The 11,063-nt window shown below is 33.7% G+C and overlaps 2 protein-coding genes across 3 annotated transcripts in view; both read right to left on the minus strand.

Moving 5' to 3' along the window:
• Positions 1 to 1,030: 1,030 nt before the first annotated feature.
• Positions 1,031 to 3,071, minus strand: LOC108779888 (tumor protein p63-regulated gene 1-like protein). Of its 2 annotated transcripts, XM_018547420.1 has the most exons (6): positions 2,847 to 3,071; positions 2,512 to 2,719; positions 2,255 to 2,431; positions 1,864 to 1,971; positions 1,423 to 1,556; positions 1,031 to 1,305 (listed from the first exon to the last, which is right to left on the minus strand). In XM_018547420.1, exons 1-6 carry the CDS (start codon positions 2,920 to 2,922, stop codon positions 1,115 to 1,117), a joined length of 894 nt encoding a protein of 297 aa, XP_018402922.1. In that variant the 5' UTR covers positions 2,923 to 3,071; the 3' UTR covers positions 1,031 to 1,114. The 2 variants fall into 2 exon arrangements, with proteins under 2 accessions (XP_018402922.1, XP_018402923.1); XM_018547421.1 differs by lacking the exon at positions 1,864 to 1,971.
• Positions 3,072 to 4,246: 1,175 nt separating this feature from the next.
• Positions 4,247 to 11,063, minus strand: part of Vps13D (vacuolar protein sorting 13D) — a 16,130-nt gene continuing 9,313 nt past the window's right edge. The window contains exons 8-24 of the mRNA XM_018547383.1: positions 10,783 to 10,942; positions 10,485 to 10,713; positions 10,179 to 10,422; positions 9,685 to 10,053; positions 9,263 to 9,451; positions 8,866 to 9,189; positions 8,563 to 8,755; positions 8,304 to 8,486; positions 7,973 to 8,203; positions 7,486 to 7,512; positions 6,925 to 7,085; positions 6,149 to 6,763; positions 5,868 to 6,050; positions 5,418 to 5,789; positions 5,229 to 5,341; positions 4,664 to 5,096; positions 4,247 to 4,523 (exon numbers count right to left, since the gene is read on the minus strand). Of these exons, the coding sequence (XP_018402885.1) occupies positions 4,422 to 4,523; positions 4,664 to 5,096; positions 5,229 to 5,341; positions 5,418 to 5,789; positions 5,868 to 6,050; positions 6,149 to 6,763; positions 6,925 to 7,085; positions 7,486 to 7,512; positions 7,973 to 8,203; positions 8,304 to 8,486; positions 8,563 to 8,755; positions 8,866 to 9,189; positions 9,263 to 9,451; positions 9,685 to 10,053; positions 10,179 to 10,422; positions 10,485 to 10,713; positions 10,783 to 10,942 (4,128 nt within the window). The 3' untranslated portion in view covers positions 4,247 to 4,421. The remainder of the gene's footprint in view (positions 4,524 to 4,663; positions 5,097 to 5,228; positions 5,342 to 5,417; positions 5,790 to 5,867; positions 6,051 to 6,148; positions 6,764 to 6,924; positions 7,086 to 7,485; positions 7,513 to 7,972; positions 8,204 to 8,303; positions 8,487 to 8,562; positions 8,756 to 8,865; positions 9,190 to 9,262; positions 9,452 to 9,684; positions 10,054 to 10,178; positions 10,423 to 10,484; positions 10,714 to 10,782; positions 10,943 to 11,063) is intronic.

The following is an 11,063-nucleotide window of genomic DNA, read 5'->3' on the forward strand; positions in this document are numbered from 1 at the left end:
GTGTAACATTTGGTTAGGTACTTAGAAAAATAATGACACATTCGCAGCTGTGTTGAATCAACAGGTGACATAAACAAGACATCTGTTGGCTTAACATCCTAACCTATACTTAATATAACCTAGTCTAATCTGACAAAAATCAGCTGATGATCTGTGATTTTAAATCCACGAAATATATAAGGCAAATCCATAAATGAACTTTCGTATAGAAAAGAAATTGTTTTTTTAATAACATATATAATAATAAAAAATTAATATATTGTAACAGTGGGAAAATTTATGAAAATATTTTTATGGATAAAATTTTACGAAATCTTGTGTGCTCAAAATTATACTTGTGCCATTTTCTGAATTACAAAGTTAGTAATATATCTAACATTCTCATTTATTGTTAACTCAGAAATAGCATTGTGTACACATATAAGTACATTGTATCATTCTATAATAAGAAATTACAATAAATGTTGTTAAATCTAATTCCATACATAGATATTATAGTAATTTAAATATTAAGAATAATATAAGTTTTTAATGTGTAATATTTTAAAATTTTATTATAAATTGAATAAATTTGGTAAATTTTCATATCTTTTTGTATGAAATAATTTAGCACAAAGTGTGTGTATGTGTATGTGTGTATATAGTTTAATAACATACAATATGCATATATTATACATATTTCTATACTTATATAAATATATAATTTATATATAACACACTGCAAGAAATATACAGCACTTAATTAATTAAAATGTTTAATAGACTTTACTATTAGATATGTCATTTTTATGAAAATAATTAATCAATTCGAAAAATATATATTGGAATATATTTAAATTTAATATATATAATAATTTGATATTTATATATACATTAATAATAATTAATAAAAATAGTTAATAAAAATTAGTTATTACTAATTATTATTAATATACATATATATATTTATTTATTATAGAAGATTATGTTGCAATATATTAAATCTATAGTAATACTGTACAAAAAAAATTGAAATCACAAATGTGTGATATAAGAAAAAATTCTAAAAACGAGAAAAAGTATCAAGCTTAAAGAAATACCTTGAAATGTTTGCAATTCTATGAGATCAAAGAAATTAGAAACTTATTTTGCCACGCACTTTGAAGAAACCTAAGCCGTTTCTATTGTGCACTAAGGCACCAAGACCGCAATAATTTTCTATAATGATGGGCATATTAACAATGTTGCTTTCACGAGGTAGTAAACTTTTGAGCGTAGTATTAAAGGCTTCTATGTCGAATCTTGTTTTAACGATCTCGGTTCCATCTAAAAAAACATCTCATTAGTCATAATTTTTATTAGTAACAGGACACATGGCAAAGCTTTTATGCAGCAATGCCACTTATAATCTCTTTGTTTATTATATTGGATTTTAACAGTTACCTTTGTACCAGAACAATGGATGACTAGCATATGTAAGCCACGGTATATCTCTCGAAAATGGATTCCACTTTTTTATAAGAGACAAAGATTGTCCTCTGTTCCACATAAGTCTTATTCCTGACATATGACGCTTTCTGAAAAATAAAAAATTCTTTTTCTACATATTTCAATATGTACACATAAAATATTTTAATTTCTTACGCATATATTTTTCTTACAATATTTCAGCTTTTGCAATATGAGGTACAAAATTGATAGTTTCATAAACATTACACATATAATAATATAAATACATAGAAGGCATACTGTATAAAATAAATATTTATTAATATAGATACATGGTACGATACAATAAAGAGGCAATAACAACGAAAGCATAAAAGGTAAATCGATTAAACAAAATGGGAAATAAGCGCTAATTACAACAACAAAGCTGTGTACCTAGGCTCAAATTGAGTAAGATTAGAGCAACCTGCGATAGACGACCATTCCTGACGTACTGCACAATGAATTACAGACGACACGCCTTCTGCTAATCCATTTAATCGTCTAGAATTATTAGATCAATATGAATGATGCACACTAAACAAGAATACAGAAGCCGTGATTTTTTTCTTATATGAAACATATATATTTTTTAAATATAATCTAATAAGATTCTTATTGTTCTTATATTTTATGCTGTGTATATATGCCTCATTATAAACCTCAATAGAAAAGGGAACATTATTAAAAATATCATTTAAGTTAAAGATCGTAAACTTCTGGTCGTTTACTTCATAAACTCTTTGTATGTATGTACACAAATTATTTATGATATCAAAGTACTCACGGTGCAAGAGACGAGGATGGATAAATTATATTTCCTGTAACTATTGTGTCAAACAGCAATATAGGTATTCGATTAAAGTCAAGTATCTTTAAAGAAATAAAGTCATATTTTACAGAGTAAAGGGCTTTTGTCGCTAATAATACGAGTCTTTCCTTTTCCGTATCCCATAGACTTATCCTTAAAACAAATAAATTTTTCTGTTGATGCAAAATTACAATAACAAAGAATATAACTCGATTTACATAAATAACACGTACTCCGTCAGAAGCCAACTTCCAACAAGTTCATCATCGTTTTGCTTTATCAATTTTTCAGTACAGTCGCTTATCGCTCGTTCCACAACTTCGTTTCTATCAGTGAAAAATGTATGAACATCTATATGCTTGAATGGCACGTTGCACACATTTCTCGAGGCCGAATTTTGATTCGATGCATTGTCCGCGCTCTCCGTCAACGGTCTAATAGCTGAAATCAAAGAAATGTCTGTAATAGACTACAAATTTACCTTATCATCTATTGTGTTGTAGAATTAGAAGTTGTTAAAAAATTATTATTGACGATCCAAGAGTAGAAGATTGACGGCGAAACTCACGGTCGGTATTAGCGATTTCTAGGGTGGCTCTTTCGAAATTTACCGCAGGTCCCTCCTCCAGACATGTCTCTTCCATGTCTCCGGGCTGTTCGTCAACGAAAGATTCTCGTTACATTTATCGGAATCAAAAAATTACGTGATGAGCGTGCAATGCAGTGCAATGATGGAAGCGATCTGAGGCGCAACTTTCCTAAGTTCCACTGAGTTCCACATAAACGCATTCGATCGAATCCGAATTCCGAGGATGACATTTGATTTAAGTGACCTCACACGGCGAGAAGCCGAAGTTTCGAATTCAAAACAATATTGAGAATAAATATTCCCCCAAACTATTGTAATTATATTTGTGCTCTACGATATTATAGTTCAGAATTTTCTTTTTTATAGGTATATTAAACCCAAAAATGTACTCGAAACTTCTCTGTCGTTATTTTAATTTGTTTTGTAATAATTATAATACCTTAGAATAAGTGCGAAAACTTCCCTATTCTGACTCACTGTCATACTTGTAACATTTATTAATTTGCTTAACAAGTATCAACATGATATATATTACAAACATATATTATTTCGCATTTCGTACTCCAGCTTTACAAAAGTACTTAGTAAATATAGCTGACTTAATCTATTTATACAGAGTTTACAATTTTATTACACTCCATGTCTGTACATCAGGAAACGCGGTAGTGTTCTCCGGCCATGTTCAAAAAAACTACTAGTTAATTTAATATACATATCAGGGTTATTCTGTACAAAGTAGCACATTTGAGATACCGTAAAATGAAATGTGCGAACAATTAAAACAGAAAAGATGTGTGCCACTAAAAACGTATATGTATATAAAAAAAAAATTGAACACGTGTTACGATACTTGTACTAAATGTACACTATGTATACTTACAAGCTTTGATTCTAAGTATTGCGTTAAGTAGGTCATCCCATTGTGAGTAATTGTGATAAGTAATTCACAATTCATTAATTTTAATACATATATGTACATTGATACAACGCGTCCCAAAATCACCGCGTCTAAATTATAGACGTCAAAAATAGAAGAAAAATCTATCTTTGAAATCGATGCGCTGATCTAAATTACAAGCAATTAATAAAATATATAGCTTTATTGCAGAAATACGAAAAAATTTCTCTTTTATTAAAGATTTCCCGTCAAGATAGCTTCATCGAGAATGGTGATTCTGGAATATCTTGCATATAAACTGATATATGTACACGTATTATGTACATTATTTTAAAAAAATCTCTTGAGTCTATGGATTATTTTACATTTTTACACTTTATCGACCTGTATAAAAAATTTCTATGCCACATATTTCTGTACCACAGTTGCAAGACACAAAATTAGAATTTGATTACACTCGAATAATTTATATCTTGTGGCAAACAGTTACTTTTACGAAAATTCGTATCAGTCTTTTTGTAAACTTAACGTTAAGCGTCGTAACTAAGGCATTAGAGATTCTCGTTCGTTCTACGCGATAAAGTTAAAATTTGACTAGAGAGAGTACGTCCAGGAAACACGTCAGAAGTAAGATTGAACTCTAGTCGCACAGTTGATTACTTGTAGTGTTGTACATCATCTAACATAGTATCTGATGATGACAATGTCAAACTACGTTCTTCATGCATCCCCTTGGCATAATTGATTTGTTGTGATACCTACAATCACAAAGATAAATTAATAAATGGTAATATATGGAAATCTTTATTCAGTTACAACGAAAAAGAAAGATGAATACTTGTACCATTTTTAAATTGAATTATATAGTAATAAAGATTACATTCCGTTTGTAACTTACCCGCTTCGCCACCTCTTCATTGTCACAGCGTACCTTTGGTCGTCTCAACAATTCGGCCAATCCGTCTAGATTAACTGCGGCCGACGAATCGAATCTGGATATTAATTCTATGTAATGCAGAGTGACGTTGTTGCTTTGAACTTTTTGCATCGGCTGACAACAGAGGAGATCCGCCAAGCTTACTTGAGTTACCACCGCTTTCGTGCCACCAGAAATAACGCGTACTCTCTCATTAGACACCAGCACTTTAAGATTTTCCGTGCCGCTGCACAGACATTCGTAGGCGACGAAGAGCTCGGAATAGTCGCGATTGTTAATGCTGTACAAAAACTCCTGACCCTCGGCCTGCTGACGATTGTACGGTGGCAGCAATCCGGTAGAACCACTGACGACACGCGGCGGTCGGTCACGTTTTGGTATTGCACGGTGAGCGCTATAAACAAAATTGATTAAATATCACGAGATGTTCACGATGTAAAGAAACACAAATATGACACATAATAGAATCATATAATATAATAATTTATATATTTTTTATTATTATATATATTATTTATATAATTACCTTCTACTTGTCTCTCGCACAGCACTAGCTGTTTCCGTTGCCAAATCTAAGACACCAACGACAGGTTTAGTTATTGTACCTACTACTCCTCTTCCAAAACCCGCAAAGAAACCCTGAAATTTTACATTATTCATTATCTTTGTGTTCTATAAATAATATTTATTCAAAGATGTATTTTAAAATATTTACTGGAAAACCCTCGCTGGTTGCTCCATCGTATGTTTGTTTGAATATACTGGTGACACCACCAAGTAGACCAAAACCGAAACCCTTCAAGCCGGCTACCAAGTGATCGCTACTGCCCGTAGTATTAGCCCGAATCCTCTGCCTGGCCTCTTCGTGTCTTTCGTCCATAATCACTCTCCCTAAACCATCTGACAGAGATTCCGTAACTTTTGCTGCCGAATTTGAAATACCGTGTGTGACGTTCTTCACAAGACTTTTCACGCTGCCTTCGTAAATAAGGCCAGAAACACCTTCTGTCACATCATTCATGAATCCAAGAGGATTTCCCAAGAAATCCACGGAACCCAGAATAACTGCGGCTTGCCATTTCAATTCCTGAAATCATGGCATTTATTTGCTAAATCAATAGATTTGCGAAAAAAAGTTATATATTACAGTCTATAATCCTCATACATCTTTGTAATGCTTTACGATGGAATGTATTAGGAATTGACTACTTTCGAAAGGATGTTTCTTGACAAACGGCTCTAACTCGATAGTTGCATTTTCAAAGTTAATTAGAGTCAACCCTAATTTCCTCTTTACAGCTTGCAAATGATGTGGCAATTTCGTCGTAGTGAGAACGCTGAGTTTTACCTAAAGAGAAAACAGTTCGTATGTATACCATGTGAATAAATAGTGTATTGCTATTATTTATGAAAGAAAAATAATCGTCTACATTGATATTTACATACTTGATTGGGAACAAGTTTCAGAGCGCCAAAGTAATATCTCTTAGCATGTGCAGCAGACACTTCGGAAATAAATCTTTGTGCCTTGAAATCGTTTTCGTCGACAGGTACTTCTAACTCTGATTTACCAATTCCGAGAAAAGCTGCCAATTTCAGGATAAATTTTTCTTCTAAGTGTACGCATAAAGGTTTGACGCTTACTACGAAATGTTTATAAATCTCAGCATTCTGATTCTTTGATTGTGACTTCTCCATCGTTAAATGAAGGGCAGGTCGATGCTCATCCTCCGTACGAGATAATCGCGTCACAAATAAAACTGAGGTGCATTGTGCCTCGAATAGTTGATTATCAATTTGTACATCAGCGACGCTCAGATCTAATGTGGTACTCAATGGGGTCCGCATTAGATCTAAGGAGATTTCAGCCAGTCGCGCGAATAACAGCTCTTCTACCGGTCTTTGCGATACAATAGACAATCCGAGGCCGGCCGGCAAGTTCAATGCTAGATTTAATTCGTTAAAATCCAATTTTTTAATGTCAGCATTAATCTGGGTAGGCCGATGACTTACGGCGATGTGTGACCAATCGCGTTCTTCGAGTAAGGCAAATGTTTTCTTCTAAAATACAAAAAGATTTGCATTAATTAATTTGAACATTTATTTTTAGTGTTATCAAGGATTTACTTCTTGCATTACTATAATAATGTTCAGAATAATCTAATAAAATAAGTGACTAATATATAAATAAATAATATAAACTGCAAAACTGCGACACACACCCTCTCCTTGATATCCAAAACTTGCAGAACGCGAGTTGGGCCGTCAGTGGTCACTCTGACTGACAAAAATCCAGAACCCGGTCGCAACTTTTGTCTACCCACACGTTGCTCAATCGATGGTGGATTACTATGTGTTTGAGGACCTAATACAGCTTCGCTCCCTAAAAATAACGACGTTCCTTTTACTATGCGTAAAAATATGCATAATAAAACTGTATAATTAAAAAAATTTGCAAATGCAGAAGCACTGTACGCCAGAGTACGATAACGCCGTGATTGACTTATCTCACAAATTATTTAGCAACTTTATTTTTATTTATCAAAATTTTATTCGAAAAACAATGTATTCTTTCTCTCGAAAGACTTTGTATAGAAAAATATTCCTTTTTCTTTATATCGCGCTTTGACGTTCCTGGAAAAATATATGATGCTTGAAAAGAAAAAAAGAAAGAAGGGGCAAAACAAGCAGAGAAATAGGTATATTATAGCATATAATACTTATGAGTAAGCTCAGGGTAAGGAAACAGCCAATTTTAATGTGTACTTTGAAACTATACGTACACATTTGCCAACGGGCGACACTGCCGCCTGCAACATTCATGATCAATTTAGATCTCTCTAGTCGTAAATAGCGAGAAAGAAATGACAAAAAAAAAATAGAAGACTCCTAACAACGATAGATTTAGATAATTGGCAGACAAAACTGTAAAATATAAAATATAATATTGTAAAATAAGTGTCACGTAAAATATCTGTCATCAATTCTTTTCATCAAATATTCAAATCATTTTGTCAATTTCAACGATACCGTACGCTTACAATTTACAACGTTTTATGCTTCGCATTTACAGGCAGAAGCATTAGATACATCACACACGCAAAAACGATAATTAACTTGCAAATAAGGGATATGATAAACTAATTCAAAGCAACATAAAATAACAGAAAATATATTTGACGATAAAGCGCGTGATAAAAACAAATTCACAACTTTCGCGGATCTTTGTCGATTTGATAATCAGCGTGCAAATGAAAACAATGTTCCAACCTTCGTATAGTCCCATAAAGCCGTCTTTTGACTGAACACACATATTCTTATGTGCGCAGCATAGACGTCCATCATCGGTAAATCGCCAAGTTTGTGTCGATCGTCGTCTAGGGTCTGGTTTCCTCAGGGCAAGAGCGCAATAAGTAAATGGTTGCGGTGCGGTGCCTGCTATGTCCAAAACAAATATCGTATCTGGAGCTTTAGAATGTTTGTCTCTTGGTGGACTGGAACCTGTTTCATTAAAATTTTATACATGAAAATAAAGTACATTATCATCTCTTTGTATAAATTATGTTGAAAATAATTATTTTCATTGATATTCTTATATTACCTTCGTGTTGCAATTGTCCTTCCCCGGTCATTCTCCAAAGCTGCGCTCTGTCACCGTACTGTTTCCTTCGAAGGGCTACCCAACCACCAGAACCAGCTTCTAAGACTAATCTCTGAGTTTCTACATCCAGCGGATCCAAATTGTTTTCACTTGTTCCAAGATCGGAATCCGTTTTGAAAGTACCTGAAAGAATAAAAGCACAAAATCAGTATTTACATATATATTGGATTCTATTTCATCTATTTAAAATATAGAGTACCCGTGAATGCGATATAAATAAAGTTTTCGTAAGTCAGTCCTCTACCCTCTCCCAATTTATTTAAATCGTAAGAAGCTGTCACGCCTCCAGGAGCTGTCAGCACTAAACCGGCAGTTTTTATTGGTTCATCCAGGGCATATGGCACCGAGGAATGGGGTCTCACGGTCCATTGTAGGTTATCAGGAACTCCGATCTACAAATACAGATTTGCAAATAACAAATATTAGCCATAAAAATAATAGTAATCCGATATAAATATTAACATCATAATTTAAACATGAAACTCAAATGATATAGATATACCTGATTAACGAGCAAAGGAACCTCCGAGAAATTGTCTACTCTTATAGGCGGTGGCATAGTATCGGCGTCAGTAAAGACAATAAAGAAAGTAGTTTCCTGTAATACTACATCTACCCGTAGAAAATGCATTTTTCCTGTTATGTCCCTGACGTTAATAGTCAATGAATAATTATCATCTAACATAATACCGCCTGACCACATACAATCCCGAACGTTGGTGATCCTGACGCAAAGCAATAAATCTTTATCCAGTCGTGGCCAATGAAAGGGCATGTGACAATCGGGCATAGTTGTTATATATGTCGCCTGAGCATCCGGATTGGACTAAAATCAATATTACATTGAGCAACAAGTTATCACTTTTTGACATCATCGTAATTAATTATAATAAACATACAATAGTCGTCGTAAAACATTTCTGAGCCAGCTCCAGTGTATAAGATGACTTATTGTGCAATTGATATCTTGGTGATAATGTAACCACTGTAGTGGCTCTGTATCTTCCTCTTGCTGTGCGAGTGGCCACGCTAATCAAGTAGACTATATCGGGTCTGCCATCCCGTAAACTGATTCTCAAACGATGAACCTATACAACGTAAATTACATAATAGTTGTTAAAATAATAATTAAAATACTAAAAATTACATAAATTTATTTTTGTATGTATTATATCAGCAGCAATAATTACCTACGTATCAAAAAATTAAACATCAAAAGCATATGTGTATGTATAATTTAATATTTTCGTTGATTGCATACAAAATGTTAAAGTTGTTACAATAAAAATCGAAACAAAAATCTTACATGAGATATACTTACGTGAATTCCAGGCTGCAAGTGAAAATGTTGAGACCACTGTGGTACTCCATGAGGATGAACTTCAGTCCCGATCCTCACCGACAAAGTTCTACTGGCCTCTTCATCACTAAACGAGAATAGTAACGGCGCTACCATCCTCGCTCTCTCATGCTCCTCAAACTGTCCTGCAGCCTCGATACCGACTCCCTCTTGTCTGAACACTAATGGCAAGCCAGTCTTGTTTATGATCCAATAAGGTGCGGTGATGTTAATTTGCATAGCTGCACCTTTTTCCACGGTCACATTTGCCTGCAGGTAAAGCATTCTGCTGGCGGAATCCAATAATTTGAGACGAGCGGTAAAAGAAGAGCAGTTTAATGGCAGTATTATCTAAAATATGTAATTATGTTTGATTATTATCTATTTTGTATAACTTACTATTGATTAATGCAAGAAATAAAGAATAAAATTTGATATGGTAAAACTACACTGAACTACACTTATTATCTACTTACCACTCCGTATCCTGGATAACCATCCAATTGAATCGTAATTTCTAGTTGTTCGTTCAAATTTGCGCAATGTAAATCCGCGCTGCAACCAGGCGAGATTCTACTGCCTTCTACACCTGCTTCATATATCAATTCATATGGCAACAAGTTCGTTAATGTTATGGGCGCCATTACTGTAATTGTGTGTGCCGGCAACACTTGCATACCATCAGGAGAATAATTATTTCGTCTGACAGCCACACACATCCTATGACAAGAATACATAAAGTCTTACTAGCTTCATCAAAAGGAAAGTTCTCTTTCATTTACCTGAATATATTGTTCTGATTAGTCCGACAAGTGACGTGGTTCTCCATTACCTCCAATGGCTTCTTAACTGTCGTCCAGTTCACCGATTCCGTGCAATATTGAAACAAGTAGTTCGAGATAAATGGTTTGAAACACATTTGTACCCCAGTGTGCGTCAAAGGCACAGACATCACCGATTGCGCTGGAACTTGCAGAATTCTTCCAGTGCTAATTGATGTCAACTGCAAGTCTAAAAGGATACAACAATTGATATTGTTTGCTAATTATCACCAAGAATTGCAAAAGATAAAAAACTGACATCCAAACTGATTTAACGTGTTTAACGATTTCTCCATTTTAATCTCAATCGGGTGAGCTAGTTTGTTAGACACCTGAAGAGCTGATCTAATAGTAACTAACTTCCTGGCGGATCCTTCAAGTTCTACAGCAAATACGACTCTAGCTTTCGATGTGATCTGCTGAAAATATAAACATTATTATTATTATTTTTATATATTATTATTTTTATTATTATGATAATATTTAAACTACTGTAATGCTCCAAATTGAATTCTCTTGGAGTAATTGAAAATCTATACA

Source organism: Cyphomyrmex costatus, unplaced genomic scaffold, assembly GCF_001594065.2.
Source record: "Cyphomyrmex costatus isolate MS0001 unplaced genomic scaffold, Ccosl1.0 scaffold639, whole genome shotgun sequence".
Taxonomy (NCBI): domain Eukaryota; kingdom Metazoa; phylum Arthropoda; class Insecta; order Hymenoptera; family Formicidae; genus Cyphomyrmex; species Cyphomyrmex costatus.